At 36.8% G+C, this 17966-nt stretch overlaps 1 protein-coding gene across 14 annotated transcripts in view; it reads right to left on the bottom strand.

Moving 5' to 3' along the window:
• The window catches only part of SLC4A10 (solute carrier family 4 member 10), a 339170-nt gene that overhangs the window by 195364 nt on the left and 125840 nt on the right, over window positions 1-17966 (bottom strand). For all 14 annotated transcript variants that reach the window (XM_023730462.1, XM_023730463.1, XM_023730460.1 and 11 more), the window contains one exon: window positions 12833-12914. In XM_023730462.1, coding sequence (XP_023586230.1) covers window positions 12833-12914 — 82 coding nt within the window. The remainder of the gene's footprint in view (window positions 1-12832; window positions 12915-17966) is intronic.

Here is a 17966-nt window from a genome sequence, read left to right as displayed (position 1 = left end):
TAAAAATAGTCAGAGAATGTTCAAAATCTTCTTGCCCCAGAGACCAGACAAAAACTCATTTTATTGGTAGAAAACTAAAATTTCACTTTCTTCTAATCCTGATTTAAATCATTTTGACTTCCTTTATTATCTCCCCACCTGAAGCTCATTAAGAGGGATAAACAAGAGGAAAGCAGTTCTGACACACTAGGGGGAGAAGGAATGAGTTTGTGGCCAGGAAAGAGGGAAGACAGAATGTAGGAGTCAACAAAGTCATTGGCAGAAAATATAACAAAGAACACGCAGAAGGTAATCTCAGAATACTCCAGAATGAAATTAATTCTGTTGTGGTTTTAGTGACCCTATATTGCTAAAATTACAAGTTTGTATTATCCACAAAATCAAGAGCACTATCTCTTTCAATTATTATTTAATATTTCTTTATTATTGTCATTATTTTTATCAATCACTCTTTTAAATGTATACATTTATGTGCAAAGTAGCCACAGTAATTCTTTTTTTTCCAAAAGCGATCTAGAACTCAAGTGTTCTATCAACAGCACCACTATCTAAACCTCCCTGGAGAACAAAGAGCATAAAATAGAGACTTGGTTCAGTACTTTGTACCCTATTAGTACTTCATTAATATTGGTGGTTGATGATGACTTCCCGAGAAATTCCCTAATTGACTGGTAGCCTACCCCTGCTTACACTGTGGGGGGATCCCCTAGATGGGGAATAACCTGTGGAGGTTATATATCACAAGCATTTGAGGAGCTGTAAAGTAGGATAGCCCTACTGGAAAAGATTAGCAGCTAAAATACAGATTAAAGAATTTAATTGAGTACACTAAAGTTGATCTCCTTCACAATGTCACTTACATAGTACTACCCCCACACTGTTAAACTTTGTAACTAATAAACACACTTAATCAAGTCACAGATGTCTGAAAAATGCAAAACAAAAGTATATTGTTAATATAAACCTATGTAGTAAATATTACGAAGCTTTTTGTCATTTCTAGTTACTAGCCTCCAAAGTATTTTTCAAGAAAAATATTTAAGGATTAAAGGAACAATTTCCTTACCTTGAAATACCCGCTTTTAATATTTATAGGATTAATATTAAATGTAATGAAAGGGAATTTCTTTTCATCTACTGTATCTCTGAAATAGTGATTGAATTAAAATGTTACAAATACATACATACACAAACACACAGTTCTCTTCTTTCAAAGAGAATATGTCATAAGTCACACTCAATAGCAAATACTCCAAATATTGCACTGTGCCTTTGATAGTTGGACAGTAGTACTACAACAGATTTGATTTATAGGAAACAATGAAAGGAGAGTAACAATATGGGCTCTTGTTCTAAAGATAGTTGCCTAAAAACTGACATCATAAGCTGTGGACATAAAATGGGACCCCCAAATTATGAAACCACCAATTTGAAGCATTTCTTAGTCATGCATACACATTAGAGTATGTGTTACTATCCTCATCTAAACACATGTCTGTAACTACTTGCAAATGATCTAATAAATAATTATTCAATTTGGGAAAATACTTTAGATCTTTCAAATTTGCCTGGAATTACAATATACTGTAAAAGCAGACACTACAGAACTATCAAGTTACCTGTCACTTCAAATAAACAAAAATGCCACGAATAAATTGCATATCAAAATAAATTGACATGGATCACATATGCAAATTATGTGGAGCAATAACAGTGAAGAAACATGGAATATGGTGTACAGCTCACCTTAGAGTTAATTTTCCAAAAAAAAAATTAAATTCTTTATTAAAGACTTTAAAAGGATATTCTTTTTTTTGGTTCTTATTCTTAGAATATACATGGGAAAATAGAAGAAAGCATGCATCATGAAATGTGCATAGGTATCCAAGTTAAGTCCCTTAGCTCAATAATGGAATGAAATTTACTATTGGCTGTTTTTTTCTTAAGTATTTAGTATTAGTCTCTCTGCCTAACTCCTATCTTTAAATAGCCAAAGTGTTTGGCAGGCAAAGGTACACTTTCAAATGGATGCTTTGTAATCAATTAACTCCACTGGTTATTATCAATGGACCAAATACCACTTAGAATTGCCACATCAATTGACATTGAGTCTATACGAACTATATGGAATTATACAAAAGTTGATCAACCAGTAATAGCAAGGGAAAAAATTCTTTTTCAAAGAGAAAGACATTTAACCCATTGCCACTGTGGTGCAGTACAGAAGAAAATTTAAAATAAGAGAACATGAGGTTATAAGAAAACTAATCTATTGGGAGAGTTGGCTTTCCTGTTTATGAAACTCCTAGTCTAATAGGAATTTGCTTACCATAAGATTTTTCAAATTTTTACAAAATCATTTGGTTTGCACTCAACTGCTAACTGAAAGGCTGGCAGTTCAAACCCACCCAGCAGCACTGAAGAAGAAAGGTCCAGAGATCTGCTTCTGCAGATTATGGCCAAGAAGACCCCCACGGAGCAGTTCTACTCTGTAACACATGGGGTCACCATGAGTCAGAATCAACTCAACAGCTTTACTTACACTATTTCATTGGACTTTAGATCTATAATATATTGTTGTTATTAGTTACCATCAAGTCGATTCTGACTCCTGGCGACCCCATGTGTACAGAGTAGAGTGGTCCCAAAAGAAAATAAGCTTATAAGCCAATATTTTCTCAAATGGAATGAACAGAAGAATATGAAGATAAAGGCATAATTTTCTCTATTAAATCCTTGACTAAAAATTATTTTAATACCCAATAAAAGCAATACTTTGGGTTAATTTTTTTTTTTTTTTAATTTGCAGGCCAAGATTTAGTGATTAGTTTTCTTCCATTACAGTTTTAAATTTGTAATTTATATTTAAATTTATAAATTCCTGTATATCAGATTAAAATGTAACTAGATTGATTTAATATAAGACAATATAATTAGAGATTCCTGTATTACATTTTTAAATGTTTCAAAAGTAATTAAACACTTGATAAGCATTAATTACTATGTTATTTGTGACTCATTATTGAATTATATAAGTGAGATTCAATGCAACACATTGCTTTAGTACCTATCCAGTTTAAGAGAAAGTGCTAGATACCATGGAAGAATGCAAAGATGTATAAAACAAAAATTTGTCCCTCAAAGAGCTTATAATCAAATAAGGAAGATAATACATGTATACACAATAACATAAGAAAAGAAAGAGGATGAGAGGAGGAGGAAGTTAATTCTTTCTGCTTGGGAGGATCAAGTAACACTACTGGATGGGCAGAAAGGGCATTCTATTTCTATGTGGAGGGAAAACACTAGCAAATGGAGAAGACGGGAAACCAAGGATTTGGTATGGGGCAATATGAAAGGTTTTTGAGCAGAAAGTCTGCAATAATATAACTGAGGTTTCACTGCTTCTTATATGTTCTCAGACTGAATAGCAAGAGTTATGCTAGAAATGCTTAAAAACATGGAAATATCAATCTCTCTCACTTAATAGGTTCTGCATACATTAATAATTTGGGGGGAGAATTGAACCTGTGGAGAGGAAGGTGGGCTATGACAGGTATAATGTTAGACAACAAAGGAATATGAAGGGTAGAAGTGCAGACATCCATTCTGAGAAAAGCTGGAGAACATGAGCAATGAAGAGGGAACTAAGGTGAATAAGAACAACTGAAGCGGCACTTGGCTATTCGTATTGGGTCCCTGGGGAAACTCATCCCGCCTCACCACGCTAGAGTTCCAGATTCAGTACAGTGTTAGACACTTTTTCATGTTGTCTTAAATTAGATTCCCTGGGAAACAGACACTGCAATGCATCTATCTTACCAAGGCCTCCAACACACATTGCTCATTTGATCAACACATTGGGCCAATGTGATAGTCTGCAGAATATCCAGACTGTCTAAATTCCTTTGGACTCTTATGACAGAAGATGGGAAAGCTAACATAGATTTGGATAAGACCTTAAATGTATTCTGTTGTGCTTCCCCCAAAGGAATGTGAACTACTTCTTGTTCTCCTTGGTAGTGATAGAAAAAACATACTTGCCAGATCAATAGCTGTATACTATGTAACAGAGCCATGTTAATCTGCTCTAACAAAGATTCCACGTCTGGTACAGTAGCTACAATTGGTGTTACTACTTGATTGATTTTTATAGTCCATTATCACCCTCTAGGTTTTGATAAATTTCTGTAGTTGCCAGACTGGTGTATACTTTAGGTCTTTAAAGGTGGCATTAATCTCTGCCATCCATCCTCGGATGCAATACTGGTTTCGATTTACAATCATGGGCAAGGCAAGTAGTTTCAGAGCCTCCTCATCTACTATAATAGTTGTTCACCCCAGAGGCTAAGGAATCAATGTGAGGGTTCTGCCAACTACCACATATGTCCAGTCCTCGCATTCAAGGACTGGGGAAAGAATTAATGGGTGGGTCAGGTTCCCTGTGAAACAGACTCTATGATAGAGATTTGTGTGAAGGGAGTTTGTTAAAGTGCACTGTCAGCAGTAACACCTGTGATGGAGTATGAGAAGCACGATTTGTTAGAGGGAGAATTTGAACTGTGGTGCTATTGCAATAAAGGCCTCAACTGACTCCACAAGGAGCTAGGAAGCTGAGATACATCTTCAGGGTTGCCCCAATTTGAGGCAAGGGGACTGGGCTTTTGTACTCCTTCACTGAACATTAATTGAATTTCAGCACACCACGGGGGAAGGCAGTTCCTTCAGGAAAAGCAGCCTCCTTCAGCTGAGGGTAATTCCTCAGGAGGAACTCAGGTATGAGTTGTCAGTAAACAACACTCCTCACAACTGGGGAAATTAAGTGCTTCAATCTTTAAGAGAACTTAGTTGCTCATTGTAACATCCACTTTTAGGATTCCCAGAGTTATAAAATAAAAAACAACAAATAAAAATATTTCATGGAGGATACCTATACTAAAAAAAATTCATTGTTTACCTAAAATTCAAATTTAATTGGGCATAGTATATTTTATATGACAACCCAATTCACTACACATATATTAAAGGACAAGTAAAAGAAATAATTTTAAGGACATTAATGCATTTCTCCTTTTGTAATCTTACACCATACTAATCCCACACTGATGTGGGAGATCAAAAATAAAAATCAGTTAACCTCAACAGTTTTTGCTCTAGTCAGTCAGAATATTGAGGAGGTCTAATTATAGGGTTGCAATGTCCCTCACTAAGTTTTACTATAGGAAGCAGAACTATCTTTTAGAAGGAACATACCAGTAATATTAAGACGTCTGGATTGTGGGAAAGACACAGAACACAGTACACAGAAGAGAGAAAGAACCACAGTAGTAGTGGTGGGAATGGAAAGAGAAGAATGAGGAGGCGGGGCCAAGATGGCAGAGTAGTCAGACGCTTCCTATAGTTCCTCTTACAACACAGACCTGAAAAAACAAGTGAATCAATTATATACAACAATCTAGGAGCCCTGAACATCAAAGACAAAGTTGAGGAATCTGACTGAGCGGCAGGGGGAGGGAGAGACAGTTCAGAAGCAGCGAGGAGTTGCCAGACCTGTTGGGGCTGGCACTGGCACACTGCAGGTGGGATCGGCTAGCATGCGAGGGGTGAGGCAAGCAGTGGTGCTCTGGATGCTTTTTTCCACATCGGGAGAGACGGAGTGGTGAAGCGTCTGCTCAAGCTTCCAGAACCAGTAAAAAGTGGCGCTCAATCAGCAAAAGATAAGTACGTGCATCTAACCTACCACGTGGATCAAAAAAAACCTCTTTTGGGGGGGAGTTCCTCTCTCCCATTTACCTGCCCCCACCGCACTCTGCTCCAGTCCAGTCCAGCTTCAGCAATTGTTGCGCTCCCTGGGCCAGAAGTAGGATCCATCCCATACCCTGAGCCATTCTCCCAGCTTTCAAGGGGGAACAAATTAACAAACAAGAAAAAAATAATCTGCCAGCTCCCCTAAGCCAGGAACTCACGGCAGGTACAGCCCCTTTGCCTAGGCAAAGGCATAAGGGATCCATGGACTTTGAATGCCTTTCACCCCTGAATAGACCTGTGTGGGCCCCTTTCAACAGCATAGTCCCTCATTAGGACAGCACAACAGGGTATATACCTGAAGCCTATTTTCATCTGTATCAGCTATAAGGGGAAGTGGCAGATTCATGACATTTGACACCATCCTGCCCATTAAGCAGGGTCCTCATCTACTCACATCAGGGGCCGGAGGACTGGTAGCTCCACCCACTCCACTGAGCCGCCAGCGACAGGGTTCCAAGAATAAGTGGTAACTCCCAGTCCTTACAGTCAACAGTATTGGGTGCCCATTGTCCGGCTGCGAAATTGTCTCTCAAATATGATGGCGAAATTAGGCACTTCCAGATAAACAGAAGTTAAGGGAATTTGTAAAAACCAAACCAAAATTACAGGAAATACTAAAGGGAGTCCTCCAGTTAGAGAATCAATAACATCAGAAAACAACCCAAGACTAGAACACAGGACAGAGAAACCAGATATCAACCCAGACAGGGAAGTCACAAGAATAAATTGAAGCTAAAACACCGAAAATAGGGAAACAGAGACATCAGTATGTAAAAGATGACAACATTAAAACAAAAAAGAGGGACTAAATAATGTTATAGATCTTTCATATGAAGAGAAAGTCAAGGTAATATCAAAAAATAAAAGACTGGTTTAAATTTAGAAAAATAGGGGTAAATATTAAGGTAACCACAAAGGAAACTAACAATCCCACACTTCAAAATAAAAAGCAAGAAAAATGTAAAGACTCAGCAAATACAAAATCAACAGCAATGAAAAAGATGAAAAGAAAATACACAAAGAGAAATAACTCATAACAGAAAATTAAGTGGAACAAAGAAACTGTCAACACACACACACAAAATACATCAAAATGATCACACTAAACTCATACCTATCAATAATTACACTGAATGTAAATGGACTAAATGCACCAATAAAGAGACGGAGATTGGCAGAATGGATAAAAAAAAATCACGATCCGTGTATATGCTGCCTACAAGAGATACACCTCAGACTTAAAGACACAAACAAACTAAAACTCAAAGGATGGAAAAAAATATATCAAGCAAACAATACTCAAAAAAGAGCAGGTGTGGCAGTATTAATCTCTGACAAAATAGACTTTAAAGTAAAATCCACCACAAAGGATAAGGATGGTTATGAGGGTGGGCAGGGAGGGAGAGGGGAATTCACTAACTCGGCAGAGGTGAATTCACTAACTAACTAGATAGTAGACAAAAATTATCTTAGTTAAAGGGAAGGACAACACACAATACAGGGGAAGTTAGCACCACTGAACTAAACCCAAAGCTAAGAAGTTTCCTGAATACAACCAAACACTTCAAGGGACAGTATAGCAGGGGCATGGGTCTGAGGACCATGGTTTCAGGGAGACCTAGACTGGCATAACAAAGTTTATTAAGAAAATGTTCTGCATCCCACTTTGGTGAGTTGTGACTGCGGTCTTAAAAGCTAGCAAGCAGCTATCTAAGATGCATCAATTGGTCCCAATCCACCTGGAACAAAGGAGAATGAAGAACACCAAAGACACAAGGAAAATATTAGCCCAAGAGGCAAAAGGGGCCACATAAACCAGAGCCTGAGACTGTCAGACCATCTGGTCCATCAGCCCGAGACCAGAAGAGCTAGACGGTGCCCAGTTACCACCAATGACTGCCCTGACAGGGAACACAACAGAGAATCCCTGACGAGCAGGAGAAGAGTAGGGTGCAAAACTCAAATTCTAGTAAAAAGACCAGACTTAATGGTCTGGCAGAGACTGGAGAAACCCCAGAACACACGGCCCCCAGACTCTCTGTTAACCCAGAACTAAAACCATTCCCGAAGCCAACTCTTCAGACAAAGAATAGACAAGACATAAAGTGATTCTTGTAAAGAGCGTGCTTCTTAGTTCAAGTAGATACCCGAGACTAAATGGGCCGCTCCTGTCCAGAGATGAGAATAGAAGGCAGAAAGGGATAGGAGCTGGTTGAATGGACATGGGAAATCCACGGTGGAAAGGAGGAATATGCAGTCACATTATAGGGATGGCAACTAGGGTCATATAATAATGTGTGTGTAAGTTTTTGTGAGAAACTAATTTGAGCTGTAAACTTCCACCTAAAGCACACTAAAAAAAAAAAAGAGAGAGAGACAGAGAGAAGGATAAGAAGAGACACCACTGAGATAGTCAAAGGACTTACTGACTGCATGATGTAGAAAAGTAAAAAGTGAATAGTCTGTCAAAACTTTATGCTCTTGATTTTAGGTAAACAGGAGGAGGAGAAAGAGATCACTGGTGCAAGATACATGTAAAAAATAAACTAGGTTTGCAATTTGGCGTATCACTCATCCGAATGTCTATGTTAATAAATTCATGTACTATACCTGGCTGTTGTTATTGGGCAGGTGATCATTTTCCACTATATATATTGCACCTGAGATTTTATAGGCATTTTTAACCACCTGGGATTTCTACAAGCTGTACTCAGCATGGTAAATTATACCAGTAATTCCATTAGCTAAGTATATACACAGAAGTCCTGAGAAACATTAATTTTCAAATTTAAAATCTTAATTGAAAGAAGAGTTACATTTACAAAATGTGTGTTTGTTTACAGTAGTAATTCCCACCTCTATTTCATCTAAAATACATATTTATTGGTCTTTTTAAATCTACATTATTAAAGAAAAAGCTTTTCCCAAGTAGAGCTTGGGTCTTTTCCTTTAATAACATAAAAGGAGGAACAACCACAATGACTACCCTCAGTAATGCTAGCTTTCTAATTGGTTCTCTCCCATTTATTCATTGTATATTATGCTGTCATTTGATTATTTCTGAACCATGACACCCTTCACAGCACACCTGCATTGTTTTCTAAGTTAGGATACTCAATCTGGAACCGGCTAATAGATCTTTTTATTCTTTGTGTGCACCACAGCAGAATCCTCCATAACCAAAAACACCAAACCCGTTGCCATTGAGTCAATTCCAACTCATAGTGACCCTATAGAACAGAGTAAAACCACCCCAAAGGGCTTCCAAGGAGTGGCTGGTGGATTCAAATTGCTAACCTTTGGGTTAACAGCTCAGTGCTTAACCACTGTGCCACCAGGGCTCCGCAATGCTCCATAGCATCCTCAAATGCTTTAATGCTTATCTACTTAGTATGGGTTGGGGGGGGGATGAACAAATATTTAAAAAGTCAATATAAATAAGGGTTTTTTTTTTCTATTTTCTTTCAAAATTCTAAAATGTAATGTTATCTTTGAAATCTAATGTTAATACCAATCACTAATAACTTACCCAAAATTATTAGCTTTGGGGGTTAAAATATTCACTGTAGATATCAGCAAACAGAGCAAAAGCTGGATTATCCAATCGTGTTTTGCCAATCAGAAAGCTTATTTACTAAAAGCATTGAAGGTCTCTGGGTGGTGCAAACAGTTTGCATTCAGCTACCAACTGAAAGGTTAATGGTTCGAACCTACCCAGCGATCCCTCAGAAGAAAGACCTGGCAATCTGCTTCTGTAAAGATTACAGCCAAGAAAACCCTATGGAGTTCAGTTCTACTCTGTAACACACGGGGTTGCCATAAGTCAGAATCAACTTACTGGCAACAGGTTTGGTTTTGGTACATTACCACCTGTATTCCCTGACCATGCCTAGTTAAAGAAAATATATGTATTATATGCAGGTATATTAACTAAATTAACCTTATAAATCTTATTGCTGTAGCATGTATTTTCCATCCCAAGGACCATTAAGTATTTTATTGTAATAATTTCCTTATAAATGTTTAATCTTTGTCAACTTCCAATTATCTGTGTACAGATTATCCATCACAATCTTTAAACCCAAAGTGATTTTTCCCTGGCATTCAGTATATTTCTGGACTAACTTTTTGCTTTATTAGGCTTTTATGTGGTTAGTGAATGAATACAAGCTTAGCTTAAGTCATGGCATGACACAAGTACGAAAGTAAATGTGATGCTGAAAAATGTAACATAATGGCATTTCAATTTTTTAAATATATTTTATATTATCCATTAGTTTAAATATTTCAAGTTTTTGCTCCTGTAAATTTGTGTGAGGAATGTGGATAGCGTATCAATTCATTGTTATTGGTACGTGCCGTCAAGTCGGTTCCAACTCATAACAACCCTATATACAACAGAATGAAACACTGCTTGGTCCTGCGCCATCCTTGCAAAAGTTGTTATGCTTGAGCCCATTGTTGCAGCCACTGTCAATCCATCTTGTTTAGGGTCTTCCTCTTTTTCACTGACCCTCTACTTTACCAAGTATGATGTTCTTCTCCAGAGACTGGTCCCCCCGATAACAGGTCCAAAGTATGTGAGATGAAATCTCGCCATCCTCACTTCTAAGGAGCATTCTGGTTATATTTCTTCCAAGACAGATTTGTTTGTTCTCCTAGTAGTCCATGATGTATTGAATATTCTTCGCCAACACCATAATTCAAAGGCATCGATTCTTCTGCGGTCTTCCTTATTCATTGTCCAACTTTCATATGCACGTGAGGTGATTGAGAACACCATGGCTTGGGTCACGCTCACCTTAATCTTCAAAGTGACATCTTCGATTTTTAACAATTTAAAGAGATCTTTTGCAGCAGATTTGCCCAATGCAATGCATCATTTGATTTCTCGACTGCTGCTTCCATGGACATTGATTGTGGATCCAAGTAAAATGAAATCCTTGACAACTTCAATCTTTTCTCCTTTTATCATGATGTTGCTTATTGTCTAGTTGTGAGGATTTTTGTTTTCTTTAGGTATAATCCATACAGAAGGCTGTGGTCTTTGATCAAGTCACTAGGCCCACCCAGTAAGTATAAACTTCTCTGACCTGGGTATTTCCTACACACCTAGCAAAATGTCAGGCACAGAGTAGGCATATTTGTTGAAAGCTGTCTCCAAATATTAACTCTTCTTTTATGTAATTGTTGAAGCTAAGGATAAGACTTCAGGACAAAGAATTTAATTGTAAGTTAAGTGGTCACATTGCAATTCTTAAGGGAAAAAGACACTTCCCAGCTTCAGTGGACTGTTAGGAGCTATCTCTGTTTACTTGTACTTAAGATCATCTGGGTTTCATTTATCAACCAAAAAGATGACAAACACCAGGTACCTTGTATCTCCCTAGTAATAATTTCTGGATAAAAAATAAAAATGAACTAATGGTGTATGTACATTAAAATGTGGTATAATAAGAATTGTTAAGTACTTATGCAACTCTTATGCAAGGTACTAAGTACTTTTCCTTTAACTCTTATAAAAACCTTTGAAAATATATTCCATTATTATTCTTATTTTAACAGTTGAGAAAACCAGAGTGCAGAGAAGTTAGCTAACTGGCTGAAGGTTAAGTAAAAAAAGTGGCAGAATTGGTATTTGAACCCAGTGCAGTCTAGTTTCAGAGCCTATACACAACCACTAAGCCATACCACCTCCCCGTTGAATTATCTGGCCTTCTGCCTATTGAAGAGAGCACACACAAATGATCCCTCCTTCTGTCCTATATATCTGAGAAAGACTAGAAGGGATTATTGTTGTTGTGTGCTATTGAGTTGATTCTGACTCACAGTGACCCTATAGGACAAAGTATAACTGTCCCATACCTCAGTTGTAATCTTTACGGGAGCAGATAACCAGGTCTTTTCTCCCACAAAGCGAGTGGTGGTTTCAAACCACCAACTTTTAGGTTAGCAGGTGAGGGCTTTAACCATTGTACAACCAGGACTCCTTCTAGAAGGGATTAGAGGACCAATTATCCCTAACTATATTCCAGTGACATCCTACTCTGATAACTTAGACTGGGTCAAATGCCTTTCCTGTGAGCATCCTATACTTGCGTCTCTCATAACGTTTGATATGCTGATTTGTTATCAATTTTTTTTTTCATTTCCCTATTGATTGTAATTCCTTAAAGCAAGGATTATTGAAATACTAATTAATGACACAGTGCCTGGAATATAGTAGGGGCTCAATAAATGTCTGTTGAATACATGAATACTTCTCATTGTTTGTGAGACCTGGTAGTGCAGTGGTTAAAGCACTTGGCTGCTAACCAAAAGTTCAGCAGTTTGAACAGCGGGAGAAAGATGTGGTAGTCTGCTCTCGTAAAGATTTATAGCCTTGAACTTACTGGTCTGACAGAGACTGGAGAAATCCCAAGAGTATGGTCCCCAGACACCATTTTAGCTCAGGAATAAAGTCACTACTGAGGTTCACACTTCAGCCAAAGATTAGACAGGCCCATAAAACAAAACGAGACTAAACGGACACACTAATCCATGGGCCAGGATGGGAAGGCAGGAGGGAATAGGAAAGCTGGTAACGGGGAACACAAGTCAAGAAGAGGAGGGTGTTGACATGTTGTGGGGTTGGCAACCAATGTCATAAAACAATATGCGTATTGTTTAATGAGAAGCTAGTTTGCTCTGTAAACCTTCATCTAAAGTACAAAAAAAAAAAAAAAAAATTTACAGCCTTGGAAACCCTATGGGGCAGTTCTACTCTGTCCTGTAAGGCCATTATGAGTTGGAGTCGACTCGATGGCAATGGGTTTTATTTTGTTTTTTGGTTCTCATTGTTTGCAGGTCTGCCTATTAGAATTCCAGACTGCACCAAAACAATCCTCTCTCTCTCCCGCCTACTTTCCCCACTACTGTGACACCAACTCTTGCAATTCTCCTCAACATGAAAAGCTTCACATTTCTCTTTGAAATACTTTAGAAAAACATACCAATAGCTATCCCAAGAGGGAGAATGTCTTACCTTCTAAATCCTCTTTCTCAAAGTGTGTTTTGAGAATAGAACGAGTTCCACCTCTATCCACAACTGCTTCTTCATCATTTCTCTGTAGGACGGGGAGAAAGAAGATTAACTGTAGTACACATTTTCTTTTAATTTTCAGAAAATAAACTTTAATATGATCAAATATTTTAAGACTTTAATTCAGTCATTTAAGTCTACTTGTAAACAAACATTCTATTTGATTATCATGTGTTGGTTTGAAAAGGAGCAGACTCAAGTAAATTTGACCACATACTCAGAGAAGGAATGTCATTTGATTTTCCATGAAATTAAAGGAAGTCAGACATTCCAGTTGGCATCATTTGTTAGTGAGACTGAAGAACAGAAAACAAACAATTATCCTGTCAATTCAGTAACATTCATTTTTATCTCTGATAATGAATTCTTTCAAACAAGATGACATTTTGAAATATACAAGGCAAATAGGAAAATCATTAGTGTTAATACCACTAAAGATATGGCAAGGTGAAATAATCCCACTGCCATTAAAAATAGGTTTGGGGAAAAACCTTGAAAGCAATTAGTAGCAAGTATTAAGAAAACTACAACTCTAAATATTTTGCTTCAGTATAATGCATTTTATTTAAAAGCTAAACTGTAAATTATGGTCATGTGCATTAGACTTCATTTAGTTTCTCTGTATATTTTTAGCTTATTTAGAATGGCTTGGCAGAGGCTATGTCTTCTGAACATTGTATACAATGTTCAAAACAATACACTCACTTATTTGGTCTCAATAAAATAATGGGGGGGAAAGTATGATCCATTAGCCCACGCAGGAAAGGACAAAACACTAAATACTGAATGATGTAAAATACAATCTATTTCCAACATTCATATGGTTATAAATACTGAGCACAAAAGGAGAAATGAAACACTGAACTACAAATGAATCAAGTTTCCAAGATGTATTTCCAAGCATATCCTAGAACATGACTATTAGAAAAGTATTTTTTTCTTCTTTGAAACCCAAAGAGTGTGCTGAAGAAGCGAAAAAATACAATATTTTCTTCTATTCATCAGTTATGTTGGAACATCAGACACTGGGACCCTGCCTTTCTTTCAATAAGGAAGCAGTGGTCTTTCACTAAGTGCCATAATAAGTACTAATGAAAATAAGAGTATGAGAATCCATACAATTAAATCACTGTTTCATTTAGGAGGTTGAACTCACATTGTTCCTCAGGAGCTGAACAGGCTTTCCAGGACGGGGAAATAATAGATGTGGAAATGTATATACAGGCAGTTCCCGGGTTACCAACGAGATCAGTTCCTAAGTCTGTCTTAAAGTCGAATTTGTAGGTAAGTCGAAACAGGTAAATACAGCCCTTATTTAGCACCAGTTAGTCAACATTTCAGGGAAATCACTGGCAGCACGTACATTGGCACTCACTGCTTCACCTTGCACTTTAATGTTATATAAATTTGCCCTCACTTTGAAACGATTGAGCCAACCCCTACTCACAACAAATTCTTCATCATGATCACCTTCACCTGCTGCATGGGCAGCTTTTAAATCACTGAAAAGGCTTTGACCTTTTTCTTGCACTAATATGATAGGCTTTATGGCGGTCCGTTCTTAAATACACATTGTCTGTAAGTCGGACCAGGGGACTTACTGTAGTTAGAGAACTAGAGAGGAGATTAGACGAGCTGAATCCAAGAGTTTGATGGAAAACTACCTAAGGGTTGAATCATGGAGGTTCCCAAACAAAAAGGCTGAGAATTTGTACTTTAAAACATAAACAAAGGGGTATTGCTGTGCAGAACAGTGTTATGAGTAGTATTTTTTTTTTAAGTAGATTTAATGTAGTATTATGTATAAAATGAACTTGAAAAGAGAAAAGTGACTGAAAGGAGAATAAACTAAGAAGATAATATCAAGATATTGATTGGTCAAAAAGATAACTCAAGATGTTAAGCCCAGATGTCCAAGAATATGAAGATATCATTCGAAGAAGTAACTAAATTAGTAAGGGAATCAGTTTAGTTGTAAGAAGAAAATTAATTCCATTTTGGAGTTGTTGGGCTTGAAAAAAGTAAGATTTCCAAGTTGAAATTCACAGCAGATAACTGAAGATGTGGAATTGAGTACAAATGAGAGGTGGGAGTTGGAAATGTGAATTGAAGTCTCAGAAAATAAGAATTTAAAGGTTAAATTTGGCCTGAATATCATCTAGTACACCAACTCCTAATGTTTGAACCCCCTCTATAAATTTCCCTTGAAGGGGTTGTCCAGGCTATACTTAAAGTTCTCAGCAAAGGGGGAACTCTATTTCAGCAAAGAGCTCATTACATTTTTACATAGATCTGCCTTTGTAAAGTTCCATTTATACTGAGATAAAATCTATTTCCCTCTGATTTTTACCTACCAATGCTAATTCTGCTCTTTGAGTCATATAAAAACCTCCTCCCTCTTCCTCAGGGCAGTCCTTCAGATAATTGAAGGCAATAATCATGCCTTACTCCCTTATCTCACCCCTATTTTCTTTCTGGAGTAAATTTTTCCAATTACTTATTCTTCTACTTGTATAAAATACTATTCATGTGAATGGGTTGTCTGAGGGACAGAACAGAGAAAAGGAAAAAAAAAAGGCCTTAGAGAATTTTTATGAATAGGGTACATGAGGAATCAGAGTAAGGAGAAGAGCAATAAAAGAACAGTCAAGGATGTCAAATTACATATAGTTGTTTAAAATAATGCATAATTGTTTTCCAATGCTGTTGAACTTGAACTACGTCATTATTGGTAACCTTGAGAGAAGGAGCATATGAGGAAAATGCCAAAGGAAAAAACCTAATGAAGAGGAACTAATGGAGTAATCTATGGTGAAGAAATGGGGAAAGTTGATATTGATCATTCAGTCAAGAAGATAAACTAATAGAAAAATTAAATAGAGATAGGTTATAATTAGAGGGTGCTAGAAAGTTAAAATAGAACAGTGTTTTTCTTTGCACATCAGCTAGGCTTCCACGTATCTGAAAGCTAAAAGGAAGGTGCCAATACGGAAGAAAAGAACTAAGATGCTAGGAAAGAAGTAAATAAAACGGTCCCCCAGAATTCAGGAAAGAATATGATACTGAATTTAGCTACTAGCCTCATATTTTTCCAAGATTTGGAGGAAAGGCAAAGAGGGTTGTTATATAAGTCAGAGATATACTGAAGAAATAAAGAGAATGGTAGATGAGGATGCTGCTGGTATTTTAGGCAAAATCAGAGGTGATATCATCTTCCAACAGTGACAGAGTGAGTACATGAAGGAACTGAGCCATTGAGAACAGTAAAAATTTCAAATCACTACTGAACATGATATTTTGGTTGACATTCTCAGGACTTTTTCATGTATAATCAGAATACACAACTACCCCCATGTAGTTTGAGATGGCCAAGGCAAAGGATGCTCAGAGAAAAGTATCCTAATATATTCTACTTACCTTGAATAGGCAGTAAAGACAGTTAAAACCCCTGTAAGAGCAAGAGTATAACAAATTGCACCCTTCCAGGACATTAACAACTTGCTTCAAATTAGCTTCGCTGATAAATTTGCTAATCTCTTAAAAGTGTCTTCAGAGAATTAGATATGGGACTACTAAATTAGGTGAGAGGTATATGGTTCAATGCTGGCCCAAATCTTTATAAAAGGATAGAATTAATAGCAATGTTATTAACAGTAAGAGATATTAGAGTCAGCTGCCTGAAGTGTTCCTAACACACATTCTGCTTTATACTAAATAAAGTAACAAAAAAAAAATTCTAGTGTCTGTGAAAAAAATGAGTTACTTACACATATAAATGCTTTTAATTCCTGAACACATAATCTTGGTAGAGATTTGGCCTGCATGTTTCAGAAACCAATACTCTGAGGTAAGATTATAGACAGATTTCAGCATAATGAAGTACAGGTCTCATGTGTTTCACACACGGGAAAATACACACTGGAAGGACACGTTTTATAGCCTATGACCTATGGCTTTCTGATGACATGTGCTGAGACAGGTCAGGGCAAAGTGTTTTATATCAGAGTTAAAGAAACCCACACTATTAATGAGAGTAAAAAGAAAAATGAAGATAGGATTCAGCGCTCATTGCTCTTCTCATTGTCAACGTTTAAAAAAATGTCAATGTTCGTTTCAGTAATAATGGCAATAGAAAAAAATAAACACAGAGATTTAAATAATTTTCCTGAAACAGACAAATGCCAAGTTTCAACCTATTTAGAATCTGTTCCTGATGCATTTACAAATCAAACTTATCCTCTGTGCAAGACATATTCAAATATATGTCACATTGGAATACATCTGTCGCCTCTGGGGCTTTGTTAGGCAGGATGCCAAAAGCTAAGTCATATATCCATGTTCAAAGGTCAGAAGGAGCACTACTCCATTACATCTCACAATGGCAATCTCTTAAAACAATTACAAAATGGAAAGCTTTATATGGAAGATAAAAAAACATTTCCCCTACACAATAATATATTTAATTCTGATTGCAATTTTTCAACTTTTTCAAAAGGTATTTGTCCTTATTTATACAAAGTATGTGTATGCTGTCAGCATACAAAAGATAATGCCATTGAAAAGCTAATGTAAAATATATTGATATTTACCACAAAAGAAAAAATGAAAAAAAAGATATTAAAGTGAAATTTTGCAGTAGCAGCAGAAGTGCAATCCTAAAAGAAAATACTAAATTATGTAATTACTATCTAAGTTGCCAAAAGAAGTGACCTAATTTTAATGTTTATTTGAGAAAGAGAAGCACTAAACTCTAGAATACAACAGTAACACAACATACATATCTCATTTTGAAGCATCATATACATTATCCCCTATTACATACTCTCTGGAAGTTCCACAGGAACATCACATGTGTATAATCTTTTAGGTTAAAAACTTTCAAGATACAAATTAGGACTAATTATACAGAAAGTCCTCTAGTCATATTTCAAGAGATCATTTACGTATTACTCAAGACTTTATTTTTTCCCCATACAAAAATTTATACATACATTGTTATGTGACTCTAATTGCTCTCCCCATACTGTGACAGCACACTCCTCCTTTCCACCCCTGATTCCCCATGTCCATTCAGCCG

This window comes from Trichechus manatus, unplaced genomic scaffold, assembly GCF_000243295.1.
Source record: "Trichechus manatus latirostris isolate Lorelei unplaced genomic scaffold, TriManLat1.0 scaffold00036, whole genome shotgun sequence".
Lineage (NCBI taxonomy): Eukaryota > Metazoa > Chordata > Mammalia > Sirenia > Trichechidae > Trichechus > Trichechus manatus.
This window is presented reverse-complemented; position numbering and strand designations above follow the sequence as displayed.